The sequence below is a fragment of the Daucus carota genome, chromosome 6 (assembly GCF_001625215.2).
Source record: "Daucus carota subsp. sativus chromosome 6, DH1 v3.0, whole genome shotgun sequence".
Lineage (NCBI taxonomy): Eukaryota > Viridiplantae > Streptophyta > Magnoliopsida > Apiales > Apiaceae > Daucus > Daucus carota.
Genome location: NC_030386.2, coordinates 25,423,537 through 25,442,939, shown reverse-complemented (window position 1 = coordinate 25,442,939; position 19,403 = coordinate 25,423,537). Strand labels below are relative to the sequence as shown.

The window sequence follows — 19,403 nt, the reverse complement described above, 5'->3', positions numbered from 1 at the left end:
ATTCCTGATTACTACATGATTTGCTGGAGTCCATGTCTCTTGCTATTTCTTTCGTTGATGACTGATTCTTTTAATTAATAAAAAAGTCGAGTAAATGATTCCAAGGTATCGCAGTTTCCTACTGGAAACTTTTATAACCAAAGTATTGTCAGTCGATAAGCCCTTGTAGACTTGACATGTTGCATAACAAATTTTGACATATAGTTAGTAGATTTACAATCAATTTTTTTCATACAACGATTCCACGTGTTTATATTATTGAAACAAGGGAAATTCAGGGTAAAAGCTGAACTCTAATTTCAGATGGATGTGCAGTATTTTTTGACTATAACCTTAATATGGTATATGAGCACTGAGTTTGAGCACAGTCTGCAGCTAAACGGAAACACACCAGGGTCTGGGAAGAACCGAGTGCTTTGTGTAGTGAGACTGTGAGAGTAACAGTTAGGGAATATGGACATTTCTGTGCCATTTTGTATTACTTGGAAGGAGTGGTAAAGCCCATGGCCGCTGCTGAGCCATTATGTATTACTTGGAACCAGTGACAAAGCCAAATGGCCAATGGTGTGCGACGGTACACCTTGAAACTTTAAAATATATTTTTTGTATATGCTGTAAGTTTCAACAATCAAGGTTACCAAGTTGGTTTAAGGTGTCACATTTAAACCAACTTGTGTGTGTTCAAATCTCTCTGTCACTTTGTCACTCGGAATCTGACATCTGACCCTCCCTATATTGCCTATCATAATTTCATATAATGGTCCCCTAAGCTCTTAAACATAGATTTTAAAGGAATTTACACTTGTTGTAGACTTGTAGTAGTGGAGGAGAATAGATGGCCATTCCAGATTATATCTTCTTTTAGCAATAGCTGTTTTATTTTATAATTATTATTGATGCATTCAAATTACTTTTGTTTGTTTCAAAAAAGGCTTATACTGTTTTTTTTTAATAATAATTCCTCAAACTTTCACCTTGTTATAGGCTAAATCACATGAGATGAGCTCACCAACACACTGTTCCGTTTCACCTATGGACGAAGATGATGTTGAGAAGTTGGAAGAGCGTGCTTCTACCCTACGCAAGGTATCACTTAAATTTATTATATAGTTACTATACCATAGAGGAGTAATCTTGAATTTTTATTAACTTACATAAAGAGCAAATTTTCCTTTTCATATTGATATTTGCGGGGCTTATTTACCTTATTACTTGCTCATTAAATTTCCTCAAATTGCAGGAGCTTGCAAACAAGAACGAGTATCTCAAGGTTCTGATGGATCAGCTTCGAGAACTTATGAATGATGTATCAAGCTGGCAAAGTCAATGTTCTGAATGAAGGTTCGAGTGGAATAATTGATTGTCTGTAGAAGTTATAGGATTAACCACCTCCTCTGGATTCTCAGTTGGGGCTGTTGTTATCCCCCATTCAATTACGCTATTTACTGACGAAACCAGATCATATTCCTCTCTTCTTTTTTTTTTCGCTAATTGTAACCAGATCATATCTTCTTCGAATGCAATAGTAGTTTTCTTTTTAAATTATTATTGATGCATTCAAATTAATCTTCAATTGTTCTAAAAAAAAAGTGCTTACACCCTTCTTTGTAACAATATTATTCCTCAAACTTTTCACCTTGTGATAGGTTAAACTGCTAAACCATATGAGATGACCTCAACAACAAACAGTTGTGTATCACCTATGGACGAAGGTAATATTGAGAAATGCAAAGAGCATGCTTTTAGAAATCCATGGTGAAGCGATACATGCAATACGATGAAGTGCGTGCCACTCAATCATCCTTTTCCAGAAATTTTTCAAACAAGACACCTAAATTGTGCATCCTATCATTCTCAATTATCCTTTTCCAGAAATCTTTCAAACAAGACACCTAGATTGTGCATCCTATCATTGTAACACGCGAGTGACGATTACGTATCATCTGTTATGCAATAAATCAACACTGCCCACAGAAATTGTGGAGCAAATGAGAATAGCAGAAAGAGAAGAAGAGACTCAACACCAAAACAGAAGCAGACAACAAGCGGGAATGGAAGAGGAGGAGCAACTGGAGACAATTAAATTCTATCCAGGTCTTATCTACTGCTACTAATCAGATTTTGTTTTTTTTAAATAACTCAAACTGTATAACTTATACTGCACGATTCTTCTTCACTTAACCAAACAAAGGACTCCAATTTTAAAGTATGGTTTTCGAATGACAATATATCCAGGCTGCAAAACTGCCAATATCAAGTTTCAGTGCTCATCTTCAACATCTTATCAGGCATAGTTCTAAGTTCTAACCTAATTAACTTATAGCTTTTTGCCCAACGTACAAATATTATAGGAAAAAAATTGCAAACAGAAGTGCAGATTCGCCTCTAGCAAGGAAATATTCCTCACTTCCTCGATTTCTTTTTAGATGACTTGGAGGAAGGCTTTGATGGCTCTGGACCTGTAGACACCCCTTTGGAACTTGCTTGGCTAGATTTTGAGTTCGCATTTCCTGCTTCTTTAGCCACTGCACCCTGAGATCCTCTAATTTGGGCAATCCGCTTATCCTTTCTCTTTGGCCTGAAACTAGACCTCTCCCGTTTAGGTAACCACCTCTCCGGATCTGGCGGGGGACCAGGATTTGCAGGATCGAAACCTTTGGGGTACTTGGGTTTTCTTTTCCTCTTCTTCTTCGTTTTCTCTTTGTTATTGTCTTCATAAGAGGTAGCTGTATTCATATGAGATCCACCCTCAGCATGCTTTGCACCCGAGGTCCTCTCTAAACTATCCACATCAATAGCTTTTAAGTCAGGCAGTTGTTTAAGTTTCTTCTCATAAGCCTCTGCTTTCTCAACATCGACATGAGCAGCTGTCTGGATTAAACCTACCAAAGCCTCAATACTTCCATGACTTTTCACAATCTCCTCGTACAAACGAGCAGCCTCCTCTTTACGGCCATGCTTAAGCTTGAAAGCAGCAGCTTCTTGCATGATTACACTAAGCTTGTTTTCTTCAGTCATAGCATTTGACCACCATCGGATTGCCGAGTCAAAAACAGCATCTGCACCATCGATATCTCCAGCACGCTCTTTAAGAGCAACAAGGGTTGCCACTGTAGCAGGCATGTGTTGAATATCAGGTATTTTTTCTAGAGACGCAACTGCAATTTGTGGGTGACCACCAGCAGCAGCAATCTGGGCCCTTGCAAGGTGAAGTACTCTGCAATTATCTGGGAACTTATCTGCAGATTGCCCCAATATTTCTTCAGCCTTCCCAGCCTTATTTTCTTTGACCAAGACGGCAGCTTGAAGCAATACTGGCACCACACTACCCGGACACAAGTCTGGCAAGGCAGCAACAAGTTCTCGAGCCTGCAAAAAATATTCATTTAACTATATACAAGACATCACACAGTCATAAGCTAAGTTATTAACAATCTCAGAGGTCTTTGACATGCACCTTTATCAATATGGTAGCACCTCACAATATCTTACCTAATAATATACATATGCCATAGCCTAAAAACTGGCATATTTGCATTTGTAAGTTGGAGTGCAATTTCATACGCACTGTGAAAGTGTTTTCCCTATAATTACTTGGCTCATTACCAAGACTGTACCAATAACATAGATCTGACACACATCGACAGGTAGGAAAGACCTATACCATTAAGACGATATTACTCAATAGTGAATGATATGAGTATTAGCATATCGATGTTAAGAACAGCTCCAATGGGGAACTAAAATACCATAGCGGTTTTGCATCGTTTTATTGTAACACCCACTCCAACTAGACACTAAATTACACCATTTTGGTGTAAGTGAACATTGTTAACGAATTCACTGTAACACTACTCATTTGGTGTAATTTCCACACCATATATAACCTTTTTCAACATCCCAATGCACCCTTGTATTCATTAATTGAATTTGGTTTACACCTTTTGTTGATTTGGTGGGTTAAAGTTGGTTTCAGAGCTGGTGTAGCTTTTAGAACAAATTTGCACTACTTTGGTGTTATGCGCTAAAGATGTTCTAATGCAGGAAGACACATGATACCTGCTCCATTTTATTTGAATGAAGTAGCAGCAGCATTCGATTAATGTATAATGATTCTTTCTGCTTAGGTGAAAGCTTCAAGTCTAAACCACGAGCAAGCTGGAAGCTCCCAGGCCCCCCACTTTTCTCTACAAGCTTATCAAGCTTCTTCAAGCTATCTGAGATATCTTTGGGACCTTTCAAAGCAATAAGGTTGTTGGTGGCCACCGCCAGTGTTGCTTCATCTGCCAGATTTCGCTTAATTATTCCAGTATATGACTGAACAGCTTCCTTTGTATTACCCATGAGCTGAGAATTGAGCAATTATTAATGAAGCAAACAAATGATCATTACAGAAACATACAAGAATGCCTAAAACCAACATCCTACCTGCTGAACATATGCCAACTGGACAGATATTGGTGCCAGTTCAATTTCAATTTCGTCATCTGCCAAACTCTCATCCATTAGAGTTTCCTGTCCCATTCTGACAAGGCAATGATAAGACTTAATAAAAACTTCCACAAAGATACGACATAAAAATCTAAATAATAGGTGATGAAGCTTATGTAGTATGTACAGAGAGAGAGAGGTGTATATCCTAAACAGGTATGCAGAAAAGAATAAATTATAAATTATACTGGCAGTATGACGTACATAACACTAGAATCACACACGAGTTATATGCTTTTTTTTTTTGCCTATTCCAATTACAATAGCAGCAAAAACAACTCCCCGGCTGTAAACCTGTAGTATAATTATTCAGTGGAGCTAAATATACAACTTCCTATATACATTATCCTCCTGTAACAGGACGACATATGCAGACAGAAGAATGTTCGGGGTATAATTGAAATTGTCTGCATGTGTATAAAACTGTTTGACATTTTCAAATTGGGTTACCAAGTCATGATTAATGTTTTTGCTCTTAAAATAAAATCATTTACATTAAGAGATAATTCTTTAGATATATACACGTGACATATTTGCCATTTAGACACGCCCAAAGTTACATCACTTCCTTCCACAAGCAAAAAGATATTGCAAACATGAGATACATTCTCTACTGATGAACATATAATTAGTATTAGAGTTCAACAGCATGGTCTTTATCAGAACTAGCCGACACTCCAACTCTAAGTAGAACCACATTCAACTTAAATAAGCTTGTCAAAGTTTCAACAATTCCAACAGCCTCGGATAAGATATCTTATACAACATTAACATCTTTTTATGCACAACAATTAACCTAGGCCTTATTTGTTTCAGAGTTTTTGAAGTTATACCCGAAACTTAGAATTCCTCGGAAGTAGGTTGCATGCCTAGATTCCCGGGATTTTTATAAACACGTCTTTGGTTTATCATTGTGTAATTATAAGTTATATTTGTTTTTTAAATTATTAAACAACTTTTAATAAATTTCATTTTTAATGATAATAATAATTTTATAATACAAATACTTAATAAAGTAAATATAAACTAGTATTATAAATATATTTAAATAAAAAATAAAAAGGGAACTATATTTAAAACTTTTATTTACAATATTTAATATCTATGATAAAATATTATAAAAGTAATATATAAATTTATAAATTTAAAAGTAATTTACCAAAAAATATAAACATTTTTAGTTAACCATAAAAAAGAAAAAATATTTAACTGATAAAAAGACGGCGACTAATCATAAATATACAGTAAAACAGATTAAAACATTTGACACTATGTAACTCCAAAAAATCGTTGATAGACTATGTAACTGAGTTTCGTATTTTAAGAAATATAAGTTCCCACGTCTTGTATGAAAGTTACATAACCAAATAATGTAACTCATCCATATTTTAACGTCCAAGGAACCAAAAGTTACTTGGTTGGGTTACAGGCAACGAAACAAAGCCCTAAGAGCATGTTTCAACGTCCAAGGAACCAAAAGTTACTTAGCTTGGTTACATGCAGCGATACAAAGCCCTAAGAGCACCTAGGGGCGGCAAAATCTGACACGACCCGAAACCCGATACGAACCCGACTCGAAAAAGTACGAATTAAGGTTAGAAATTTTATACTTCGGGTCAAATAATTTTTTACCCGAAAAACTCGGGTCGGGTTCGGGTTGACCCAGTGTATTTGAACCCGACACTAAATATTTATATATATAATATAGTATGTTAATTATGTATATTTATATTACAAAATTACATACATTTATGATATCTTTCTATACTATTAAAAATATTTCTATTCACATATTATCTCATTAAATTAACATGTATTTTTAAAATTTATAATAAATATAACTTTTAATTCAAAATAATTAATTTTTAATACATTTCGGGTCAAAACGGGTCATTTCCGATCCGGGTTAATCGGGTACTAAACAGGTCGGCTTCGGATGAAATTTTCAACCCGTTTCGGGTCGGATCGTGTCGACCCAAAAACTAGACCACGTCGGACGACCCGACCGAACCCGACTCATTACCTGAAATTGTCACCCCTAAGAGCACCACCCTGTAAGACTACGATATGAACCATACAAACTACATATAAACATTGAAATATCTACAAGATATAGTAATGATCACGAAAACTACCAACTATAAAAGTTCACCTTCTAGATGAGAGCAGAAGTTGCTCTGCATCAGTGTACTTGTGTTCTTCAATAAGTGAACAGGCAGCATTATATGCCAACTCAAAGCTGCTTGTTGCTTTAACCCGGAGAGCATCCATCATTCCTTTAACTTCAGAACTTTTCCCAGCTGAGACCAAGCCAGCAACAACATTTATCTCTAGCGCGTCTATTTTCGAATTCTGGAGTTTCCGGTAGATATCAACAGAAGCATCCATTTTCCCCATGCGAAATAGAATCTGTGATTCTAAAAGCATAGTTGCAGAAGTTTCATCAAGGCCCTTCAGCGATTCCATAGCTTCTTTTAACTTATTTTGCCTGTATAAGCAATATGCCTATAATACGAAAACAAAACAAGAAATGACTCAATATTGCATTTGTAGCCACATAAGCAGACAAATATTCAGGAAAAGTCACCTTCATGTACGTGCCAAGTCACTATTCTTTATAATATATTTAATAATAGAAATATTAACACAATAAGAATGAGCATGTAAATCGCCTTGGTCTGCATCTGTGTCCCTTATAACCATAATCACTACTATTTCAATTTTGTAACAAATAGATCATTCAAGTGATCTATTTACCAAGTAAGAGCCCTTAATTAGTTAGAACTTCAAACCCAATGCCAAACCCATCATGCTTGAGTATATGTACTGATCTGGTGTTCCATGTTCATTGAAGTGCCATGAAAGAAGAAACTACCTTCTTTACACTGTTCATTATCTTCCAGTCCACTGCTTGTATTTCATTTCCTTGTCGAGTTTATTGTTCCTTCATTGCAGTTTATCATTTCTTCCAGCTTATTATCAATTTCAATTCACTTTTTAATCTGCATATCTCAATTAATTTCCTTATCAATTACGATTCTGATGCTGAGTGATCTTTCGACAAGTGTCAGTGTCTATGTTAACAAGTCGGTTACAAATTTTACTGTCCATATTTCTCGGACAGAAAGATAGATTACGTAATGTATCATGTATGTAGTATAATTCTAAACAATACAATGAACTACAAATCGGACTATATATGCACCAATACCAAAAAAGTGTTCATAAATAAACCTCTATATCCAAAATCAACCAAACTCTATAATCAATCAGACATTAACACAGAAAATAGTAAAGTACAAATACCTTGAAATAGCTAAAATCATTGGGAACCTTGCGAATAACCGAAAGCGCGTCATCGATCTTATCGCACTTAATCAACGCCGCAACTTTGCATCGTAACGCATCTTCATCACCAGGAGCTACAGATAACACTATCCAGACACAAGACAAAGTCTCAAGATCACATATAATAAATCAAAAACACAGACATAATTAAAACGAAAAATGACCTTGATCTGAGAGCTTGACGATTTGTTCGAACTCATCTTTGTCGACGTGGCGTTTAATGGAAGTGAAGAGATCTTCGATTGAGATCGACGGCGGTGGGGCTGCGGCGGCCGATTTGGGCTTTTCTTTTGATTTGGGAGGCATTTTGGTGCTCAAGAGAAGCTGTCAGACTGATAACCTATTGTGGCCAATGGGTCGGACTGTTACTACCCAATTTACTTTCTTTCTCGGCCTTTTTCTTCTTCTTTGGTTTCCTTTTTTTTTTTTTTTCTTTTGATAAATATTATATAATTAAATAAATATGTACCTTTGGTATTTAGGGTATATACAATCGCCAAAATTTAATTAAAATAATATCAGATAATGGTTTATTGTAAGAGCATCTCCAACCATCTAAAACCCTTGGCTAAAAGATGAGTTGGCATACTTAAAATAAAAAGATTTAGCCAACAGCTCTAAAAACTCAACTCCAACCATGATGAGCGGTTGTCGATAAATTTAGCCAACCTCCTATGGATGGCTAAATTTGTCGAACCTCTACAGGTCTGTAATAAAATCTGTAGGAAGATTGTATATCATTTATTACCATATTGAACTGTTATATTCTATTTTAACAATTTAAAATATTAATAACATACTATTTTTAAATTATAGTCAACCAATTAGCCAGTATCATTGTAGCAAAATGTCTTACAGGTTCAGCAAATTTTACATAATGTCTTACAGGTCCAATTTGTCGGCACATCTGTGTTATGACGGAGCTAATTATTGTTTTCTAGAATTTCAGTGATATACATTACGTGTGTGCCAACTTCTTGATGCCCATTTCTCTCAGTAGGGTGCAAAGAGGACTACGACAATTATATCTGATCATCTGATGACTTTCACCAGGGAAAATCAAACAGGGATCATCATATATAACAATGACAGACCTATCCATTAAATAACTCGAACTGTATAACTTATCCCGCACGATTCTTCTTCACTTGAACCAAACCAAGGACTCCAATTTTAAAGTATGGATTTCAAATGAAAATATATCCAGGATGCAAGTCAATATTCAGTTTCAGTGCTCATCTTCAACAGTATCTTTTTCAGGCATCGTTCTAACCTAATTAACTTATAGCTTTTTGCCCAAAGTACAAAATATTGCAGGAAAAAAAAAAAGGCAAGCAGAAGTGCAGATTCGCCTCTAGCTAAAAATATTTCTCACTTCCTTGATTTCTTTTTAGATGACTTGGAGGAAGGCTTTGATGGCTCTGGACCTGTAGACACCCCTTTGGAACTTGCTCGGCTAGATTTTGAGTTTGCATTTCCTGCTTCTTTAGCCACTGCACCCTGAGATCCTCTAATTTGGGCAATCCGCTTATCCTTTCTCTTTGGCCTGAAACTAGACCTCTCCCGTTTAGGTAACCACCTCTCCGGATCTGGCGGGGGACCAGGATTTGCAGGATCGAACCCTTTGGGGTACTTGGGCTTTCTTTTCCTCTTCTTCTTCTTCGTTTTCTCTTTATTATTGTCTTCATAAGAGGTAGCTGTATTCATATGAGATCCACCCTCAGCATGCTTTGCACCCGACGTCCTCTCTAAACTATCCACATCAATATCTTTTAAGTCAGGCATTTGTTTAAGTTTCTTCTCATAAGCCTCTGCTTTCTCAACATCGACATGAGCAGCTGTCTGGATTAAACCTACCAAAGCCTCAACACTTCCATGACTTTTCACAATCTCCTCGTACAAACGAGCAGCCTCCTCTTTACGGCCATGCTTAAGCTTGAAAGCAGCAGCTTCTTGCATGATTACACTAAGCTTGTTTTCTTCAGTCATAGCATTTGACCACCATCGGATTGCCGAGTCAAAAACAGCATCTGCACCATCAATATCTCCAGCACGCTCTTTAAGAGCAACAAGGGTTGCCACTGTAGCAGGCATGTGTTGAATATCAGGTATTTTTTCTAGAGATGCAACTGCAATTTGTGGGTGACCACCAGCAGCAGCAATCTGGGCCCTTGCAAGGTGAAGTACTCTGGAATTATCTGGGAACTTATCTGCAGATTGTCCCAATATTTCTTCAGCCTTTCCAGCCTTATTTTCTTTGACCAAGACGGCAGCTTGAAGCAATACTGGCACCACACTACCAGGACACAAGTCTGGCAAGGCAGCAACAAGTTCTCGAGCCTGTAAAAATTATTCAATTAACTATATGCAAGACATCACATGGTCATAAGCTAGTAAGTTATTAACAATCTCAGAGGTCTTTGACATGCACCGTTATCATCATGGTAGCACCTGACAATATCTTAGATAATAATATACATGTCATAGCCTAAACAATGGCATTTTTGCGTTTATAAGTTGGAGTGCAATTTCATACGAACTGTGAAATTGTTTTCCCTGTAATTACTTGGCTCATTACCTAGACTATACCGATAACATAGATCTGACACACATAGACAGGTAGGAAAGACCTATACCATTAAGACGATATCACTCAATAGTGAATGATATGTGTATTAGCATATCAATGTTAAGAACAGCTCCAATGCTGAACGAAAATACCAAAGTGGTTTTGCATCGTTTTATTGTAACACCCCCTCCAACTAGACACTAAATTACACCATTTTGGTCTAAATGAACATTGTTAACGAATTTACTGTAACACTACTCGTTTGGGGTAATTTCCACACCATATATAACTTTTTTCAACATACCAATGAACCCTTGTATTCATTAATCAAATTTAGTTTACACCACTTGTTGATTTGGTGGGTTTAAAGTTGGTTTCAGAGCTGTTGTAGCTTTTAGAACAAAGTTGCACTACTTTGGTGTTATGTGCTAAAGATGTTCTAATGCAGGCAGAAATATGATACCTGCTCCATTTTATTTGAATGAAGTAGCAGCAGCATTCGATTAATGTATAACGCTTCTTTCTGCTTAGGTGAAAGCTTCAAGTCTAAACCACGAGCAAGCTGGAAGCTCCCAGGCCCTCCAGTTTTCTTCACAAGCTTATCAAGCTTCTTCAAGCTATCTGAGATATCTTTGGGACCTTTTAAAGCAATAAGGTTGTTGGTGGCCACTGCCTGTGTTGCTTCACTTGCCAGATTTCGCTTAATTATTCGAGTATATGACTGAACAGCTTCCTTTGTATTACCCGTGAGCTGAGAATTGAGCAATTATTAATGAAGCAAACAAATGATCATTACAGCAACATACAAGAATGCCTAATAGCACCATCCTACCTGCTGAACATATGCCAACTGAACAGATATTCGTGCCAGTTTAGTTTCAATTTTGTCATCTGCCAAACCCTCATCCATTAGAGTTTCCTGTGCCATTCTGACAAGGCAACGATAAGACTTAATAAAACTTCCAGGAAGATAATAATTCATGACTTTTAAAATTATTTATAATTTATTTTTATTTTTGTAAAAAAATTCGGTTATTTCGGTCCGGTTTTGGACCGGACCGAACCGAACGAATGCTCACCCCTACATACAAACTATACATAAACATTAAAAAATCTACAGGATATAGTAATGATCACAAAAACTACCAATTAAAAAAGATCACCTTCTAGATAAGAGTAGAAGTTGCTCTGCATCAGTGTATTTGTGTTCTTCAATCAGTGAACAGGCAGCATTATATGCCAACCTAAAGCTGCTTGTTGCTTTAACCCGGAGAGCATCCATCATTCCTTTAACTTCAGAACTTTTCCCAGCTGAGACCAATCCAGCAACAACATTTATCTCTAGCGCGTCTATATTTGAATTCTGGAGTTTCCGGTAGATATCAACAGAAGCATCCATTTTTCCCATGCGAAACAGAATCTGGGATCCTAAAAGCATAGTTGCAAAATTTTCCTCAAGACCCTTCAGCGATTCCATAGCTTCTTTTAACTTTTTTTGCCTGTATAAGCAATATGCCTACAATAAGAAAACAAAACAAGAAACGAGTCAATATTGCATTTGTAGCCACATAAGCTGACAAATATTCAGGATAAAGTCACCTTCATGTACGTGCCAAGTCACAATTCTTTATAAAAGATAGGAATAGTAGAAATTTTAACACAATAAAAATGAGCATGCAAATCGCCTTCGTCTGCATCTGTGTCCCTTATAACCATAATCACGCCTACTTCAATTTTGTAACAAATAGATCATTCAAGTGAACATATGAGACTGTTTGCCAAGTAAGGGCCCTTAATTAGTTTAGAACTTCAAGCCCAACCCATCATGCTTGCCTATATGTACTGATCTGGTGTTCCATGTTCATTGAAGTGCAATGAAAGAAGAGACTACCGTCTTTACGCGGTTCATTACCTTCCAGTTCACTGCTTGTATTTGTCAAGTTTATTGTTCTTTAATTGCAGCTTATCATTTCTTCTAGCTTATTATCAATTCCAGTTTACTTGTTGTTATTCAGCATATCTCAAGTTATTTCCTTATCAATTACAATTCTTATGCTGAGCGATCTTTCGACAAGTGTCAGAGTCTATGTTAACAAGTCGGCTACAAATTTTACTGTCCATATTTCTCAAATAGAAAGATACATTACGTAATGTATGTGCTATGTTGTATATTTCATAAAAACAATGAAATTAAGTAATTAACTACAGATCGGACTATATATGCACCAATACCAAAAAAGTGTTCATAAATAAACCTCTATATCCAAAATCAACCAAACTCTATAATCAATCAGACATTAACACAGAAAATAGTAAAGTACAAATACCTTGAAATAGCTAAAATCATTGGGAACCTTGCGAATAACCGAAAGCGCGTCATCGATCTTATCGCACTTAATCAACGCCGCAACTTTGCATCGTAACGCATCTTCATCACCAGGAGCTACAGATAACACTATCCAGACACAAGACAAAGTCTCAAGATCACATATAATAAATCAAAAACACAGACATAATTAAAACGAAAAATGACCTTGATCTGAGAGCTTGACGATTTGTTCGAACTCATCTTTGTCGACGTGGCGTTTAATGGAAGTGAAGAGATCTTCGATTGAGATCGACGGCGGTGGGGCTGCGGCGGCCGATTTGGGCTTTTCTTTTGATTTGGGAGGCATGTTGGTGCTCAATGTGCTCTGTTTGTTTACTGCTTTGTTATTCTTTTTCTCCGGTTCTTATGGAGTATTTATACTTTTGCATGTCCTTTCTAATTAGAAGTCCTTTCTGATTAGAAGTCCAAACTCCAGAACACGTAGAGTTATGTTGCCTTTTTATATCATGACACAATTTAATAGAGTTTAAATTACAAACAAATATGCATACAAGATAAAAAATTGATCATTATTTTTTAAATATAATTATAATTAGTTAAAAAAATAAACCTAGTATCATTAAACATATATTAATATTATAATATAATCATCAATTACAATCATCAATCAATCAATATATCAATATAAATTTATAATTATAATTGTATAAATATATCCAATTTCGCAGATTTTAAATTTTCAATTATTTAGAATTATCTCTCTTTTCTTTTAAGGTTCCTATTTGCTAACTACTTAGAACTTTACAAATTTTAGCTATTATATTTATGTTAAAATTCTTATTTCGTAATTATTTAAAATTATATTTCTTTTATACTTACTTATTTTTAGCTATTTTATCTAATTTCTCACAAAATTTTAGAAAAATTAAACGAGGTGTTTGTAGAGGCGCCACCTAACTCGCCGTGTATCCTCATATTGATATATTGATGATGATTGATTGATATCACGTGAGATTCCAAACATGATCTTAAATGCATATTTGGTCTTGCTTAAAAAATCTAGTATATTTTGAAATAGAATTATCTCAATTTTAATTTTAACCAAACAACTTTTTGAATTCCAAGAATTTATCAACAGGATGTATTTTATTTCAATTCCACACAAAACCAATATTCACTACAATCCATTCAGAATTTTAAGGTATTATTAATTCATTTAAATTCAAATTAAATACACTAATAATTTATTTTTGTTGACGGGACCAGTTAAAATAAAATATACACCCACAAAATATCCATACCGGGTACGGCCGTTAGTCGTTACCGAGAACCGAAGATTCTGTTTCAGTTGGATATCACAATACACACGCGCCTGTATGTATACATTTACACCACTATATATATACACGTTTCACTTGTCACAAAATATTAACTACTCGCGATGGATATTTTGATAAATCGGCTTTCTGTGGTTGACAACGAATTTTTTCAACTTGAATACCAAAAACAAGCGCTCTTGAGAAGGATACGCATAGGATACAGGATTGTAGATATGGATGGTATGTTTCGTGAGTCGCAGTCTCGTATTACTCTTATTAGAGAGCAAATACAGGATTTGGAGCAGAGGCAAAGAAACCTAGCTGCAGAATATAAAAAGCTGATCATCCAATTTGCTGCACGCCAATTTGCTGCACGCCAGAGAAGGGGCGTATAATCTTGTGTTCTTTACTCATCATCTCTCTCTCGCCACTCTCTCTCTCTCTCTCTCCCTCTCTCTCTCTCTCCCCACTAGGCTTCTATTGTTAGATCATGTTTTTGCTTACCACTACTGCTGTAGATTACTGAATATTCTCTTCCAGTTCTTTCTTTTTTGTTTGGATCTCTGTTTCTACATGGCTTCATAATACACACTCTGTTCAATCTTGAGTCTTGCTACATCAAGATTCAAGATTCTTGGCCTACATTTAGAGAAATCATACATTCTTGAAACCACACAATTGCTTATTCGGGTAATTAGAGATTCTGATGATAAACTTTTTTTGCAGTTGAGAAGATTACGTTAGTTAAATGCATGGTGTGCAAAGAATAACATGCATGGGGATTCAAGATGTTAGTTTCCGAAAATTTCTGGAGTCCAAGATCAAGATTCAAGTGGCAGCGGGTAGCAGATGATGCTTTAGAAAGAGTTTGTGAATGTAGTTGATTTGTTACTTAGTTCTTTTGGTGTTAATGCTGTTCTCATGATGTGGGCTTGCTACAGCAAGATTCAAGATTCTTGGCCTACATCTAGATAAATCATGCGTTCTTGTAACAAGACTCACAGCTTATTCGGGTAAGAGATTCTGATAAACTTTTTTTGCATTCGAGAAGATTACGTTAGTTAAATGCATGGTGTGCAAAGAAGAACATGCATGGAGATTTCAGATGTTTGTTTCCGAGAATTTCTGGAGTTCCAAGATCAAGATTCAAGTACCAGCTAGTAGAACATGATGCTTTAGAAAGAGTTTGTGAATGTAGTTGATTACTTGATTTGTTACTTAGTTTTTTTGGTGTCAATGCTGTTCTGATGTAGGCTTCTATTATTACCTCATTTCATAGTAATTAATATTACTGAATATTCTTTGGGATCTCTTGCAGTTTTGTACCAAATCTAACTTGAGAAATTAATAAACAATTATAATCACAGATGTTTAATCCGTTTAATATAATGTGCAAGCACACATTAATCGTTAAATCCATAAAATCTATATACCAGCTTTATGACCCACGTATAATAAATGATTAATTCCTAAGGTTTGCTACAATGGATCCTTGTTTAGTTAGCCTTTAGTGTACAACTAGCTGTATATGGTGTGTGTTGTGTGATTTGCGAAGGTGGTTATGGAGTCATGATTCCGTCTGCAATTTAAATTGCTGGATACTATTGATAATTTAACAATTTTATATAAGTAGTACTTGTCAAGTCATATACTGTATCGCCTAACCAAAATAAGCTGTTTAGTAAAGGCGGCATAAGAATAAAGACAATTACACGAGGAAAATGCTTAATGCACATAATTGTATTACAAAATTTTGTACATAATGACATGCATGTGGTGAGTTTTAAGTGGAATGAGCCCTGTGTATTTCAAAAATAATAATTTATTTGCGACGGACGATATAATGAAATATATTATTCTAATATTATTTTTGGTTGAGATGAATGAAATGAAATGAGTGGCAAAAAAAAATACTCATAGAAAACGGAAAGAAACACTTAATAAAAATTCAACGGTTTAATACTATCAATGCAAACCTCGACAATCATGTTAAAACATGAGTTTCCTCTGCCACCCCGTTGCATCCACTAATGTTGTTGTGTTTGGTTGGGATGAATGAAATGGAATGAGTAAAATAAAAATAAATAATAGAATGTAGGAGGGAGGACATTGAAAAAAATGAGTAAGTGCAAATTTTATATGATAAGATTTGTATAAAAATAAGTATGATAAGGAATGGAGCATTTCCTCACAAAATGGAGGAATTGAGCTCTAGTTAAGATTAATAGAGTCAGACTGCTCGCGAGCTAGCCCGACTCGAACTCGTTTAACTGGGTTTGACTCTACTCGTTAAACGAGCCGAATTCGGACAAAGGTTCCGGCTCGTTTAATTAAACGAGCCGGCTCGACTCGACTCGTGAAAATAAACGAGCCGAGTTCTTGTAGAGACTTAGGCTCGATTAAGTGTAAAATTACACGAGCTGGCTCGCTCGACTCGTTAGCTAAACATGCCGGCTCGACTCGTGAAATTAAACGAGTCGAGTTCGGGCAGAGATTTAAGCTCGATTTGTTAAACGAGCCGGCTCGACTCGATTAAATTTGGCTCGAATTAGGCTCGGCTCGAAACTAGAAGCTTGTTTGTTTGAACTTAAAATGGTTCTAAAGTTGTTTACAACTTCAAACTTGAAAAATATCTGTTTTTGTAATAAGTCAGAGGTCGGTATGCCGTCAGGAATAAGTCAGAAATTGACCTAAAGTCAGAAGTTAGTTTGATGTATTTTTTTCAGTGACTTGATTTATTTTTTTTAAAAAAATTTCGATAAAAATAATAAAGAGTCATGAAAATACAAGAAAATTAATAATAAATTAAATTTATCTTGCATAAGTTTATAACGAAAATAAGTCACGAAAATTTTAATGTTCAACAAAAATAGATTTCAAAAAATATTTGAAGAAATTATCATATGCTGACTTACGACAGATTCGTCGTAAGTTATTGGACACAAAAAGTTTTGAAAAATTAAACGTATCACCAAAATATTTTGGAAAAAGTTGAATATACGTCTCGCTATCTTACAACAGAATCCGTCGCAAGTTAGAACATGATATAATTTTCTCTTACTTTTCGTTTTTTTTCTTTTGAAAATGAGAATAAATCTCATAAATATGAACCGGCAATTCACCGTGATAATTCTTTCATTCAAGAAAGCTTATTATCTAACCGTCGGACATGCAAGATGACTGGGAAAATTTAGACAATAAAACTTTAATGTCTGAAAAGAAAAACCCGTCTTCTTCCAAGAATCCTGAAAATAAAACATAGAAAACAAGAATAATATAAGTCAATATATAAAATTATATATATTATAAAAATAAAAAATATATATCCAATAATTAGTTATTAATAAAATCACGTGTATATGCATGTGGTGATCAAAATATTCACACAATTATGATAACTCATAATTGAGACAATTAAACTCTTAATTAAGGCACAATTAATAAAATATTAACGCTCTTAATTAAGACATAATTAACGCCCTCAAATAAGGCACAATATACGCCCTCAATTATGAGGCACAGTTTACGCCCTCAATTATGAGGCACAATTAACGGCATCAATTAACGCCTTCCTTTTTAAAACCGGATCCCACTGATCGTGCCGCAACCCTCAGCCACCACCGCTACCATCACCACTTCTGCACACGACCGCCAAGAAAACGGTGACCACTCGAAATATATCCATCTCCTAGTCAGTTGCGAAGGAAGCAAGAAGAAAAAAACAGTAAAAAGCATATACAATATATATATGTGTGTGTGTGTGTGTGTGTGTGGGATACTAATACAATTGAAAAATTGGAGTCCCTAAGATCCACCGTTAGATTTTAAAAATATCCTGTGGCTGAGATTTAATGATGAAAATACGGCTGACAGTTACTAAGCAATTTTGAACTCCAATTACGCGCACGTTTGTATCACGCATTCTCCAGTGATGGACCCAAGTACGATTGTGATAAAAAAAATCCCTTACTTCCGCTTTGTTCAACCCTAGGTCAAGCACCGTGTAGAACTAATTCAACGGTTTGCAGGACGCTTCAAATTTGGGCGAAAATGTATTCTGGTATGTCAACGATCTCATGATTCTGTCCTTTAATTGCTTTGCCTGTCGCTTTTCTGGCCATTCAATATCTTGATTTTATGAACTCCGGCGGCCCGATTCACTGGGTTGTCTTGCAGTTGCCGGCTCTATTTCATGGATGCCCTCTTTTTTTCTTGGGGCTTTGATACAAATAGAACTTTATGTGTGTTTTTACTAGACATTGCAAGAATATGTCAATTGATGTAGACATCTATGACTGGGCAATCCTTCTTGATTAATGACTGCTTTGGTGGAATTTGGATCTTGTTTTGTGTATTAGATGCTTAAACTTTTAAGTGCATTTTGTTGTCTTGTTCTGCACTTTGTTAAATTTGATCATGCAGTTGTGTTTTATTTGTTGTTGCATTTGGTATGTATTTTTGATGTGTCCTGCAGTTTTGTGATATGATAGACCGAATAAGATACCAGTGCTTACCAGTGCTTCACGTTTATTCACTGAACACTCGACATTTTAAGAATATGTCAATTGATGGAGACCTCTATGACTGGGAAATCCTTCTTGGCTATTGACTGATTTGGTGGAATTTGGCTCTTTTGTTGTGTATTAGAGCAACTCCAAGGCATTAGACCTCTTAGGTAAAAGTGTTTATGTGGCACCTACATGGCATCTATGTGGCACATTTTAGACAATAGGTAAAAATTCTACACTCCAACCATGACCCCTTAGCAAAAAAATATAAATAACTAAAATTGGGGTTGCTACATTTGTAAAACATCTAAAGCTATTATGTATAATTTTAGATAATATAATTATACATAATACCATTGGAGTGAAACTAGAACCTCTTAGCTATAATTTTAGATGATTATTTATATATCATATTATAGCTAACAAATATAAATAAGGCCCTTGGAGATGCTCTTAGATGCTTAAAAATTTTAAATGTTTTTTGTTGTCTAGTTCTGCACTTTATTACTAACTTGATAATGCAGTTGCATTTTATGTGATCCTGCATTTGTTATGTATTTTTGAAACGAATATTCCTACTTTTAAAGTGTCTTGGAGTTTTGTAATATGTTAGACCGAATAAAATACCCGTGCTTCACTTTCACTTAACGTGTAGTTAATGAACAAGCAGGTAGGATGCGTCGGAGCGTTTCTAACAAAGATGATGATGAGTTTGTGACTCATGTGGAGCGTTTTGATAGCTCGGGCAAGAAGACTGCAGGACAACCTGGTAGAAAGTCCGGATGTTCGAGCTTGGTTGAAAAATCTCTGGTTTGTACGTATGTTGCGCACGTCTATTT

General features: G+C 35.5%; 3 protein-coding genes across 3 annotated transcripts in view; 1 reads left to right on the top strand and 2 right to left on the bottom strand.

The window, feature by feature from the left end:
- Positions 1-1,542, top strand: part of LOC108226540 (mediator of RNA polymerase II transcription subunit 30) — a 2,496-nt gene extending 954 nt beyond the window's left edge. The window contains exons 2-3 of the mRNA XM_017401510.2: positions 985-1,086; positions 1,241-1,542. Of these exons, the coding sequence (XP_017256999.1) occupies positions 985-1,086; positions 1,241-1,339 (201 nt within the window). The 3' untranslated portion in view covers positions 1,340-1,542. The remainder of the gene's footprint in view (positions 1-984; positions 1,087-1,240) is intronic.
- Positions 1,543-2,177: 635 nt separating this feature from the next.
- LOC108227770 (uncharacterized) lies at positions 2,178-8,213 on the bottom strand. Its single transcript, XM_017403097.2, has 6 exons — positions 8,004-8,213; positions 7,798-7,925; positions 6,644-6,996; positions 4,429-4,525; positions 4,060-4,347; positions 2,178-3,369 (listed from the first exon to the last, which is right to left on the bottom strand). Exons 1-6 carry the CDS (start codon positions 8,143-8,145, stop codon positions 2,404-2,406), a joined length of 1,974 nt encoding a protein of 657 aa, XP_017258586.1. The 5' UTR covers positions 8,146-8,213; the 3' UTR covers positions 2,178-2,403.
- A 935-nt stretch (positions 8,214-9,148) lies between these two features.
- LOC108225156 (uncharacterized) lies at positions 9,149-13,117 on the bottom strand. Its single transcript, XM_017399974.2, has 6 exons — positions 12,942-13,117; positions 12,736-12,863; positions 11,572-11,924; positions 11,241-11,337; positions 10,872-11,159; positions 9,149-10,179 (listed from the first exon to the last, which is right to left on the bottom strand). Exons 1-6 carry the CDS (start codon positions 13,081-13,083, stop codon positions 9,211-9,213), a joined length of 1,977 nt encoding a protein of 658 aa, XP_017255463.1. The 5' UTR covers positions 13,084-13,117; the 3' UTR covers positions 9,149-9,210.
- Between the last annotated feature and the right edge of the window lie 6,286 nt (positions 13,118-19,403).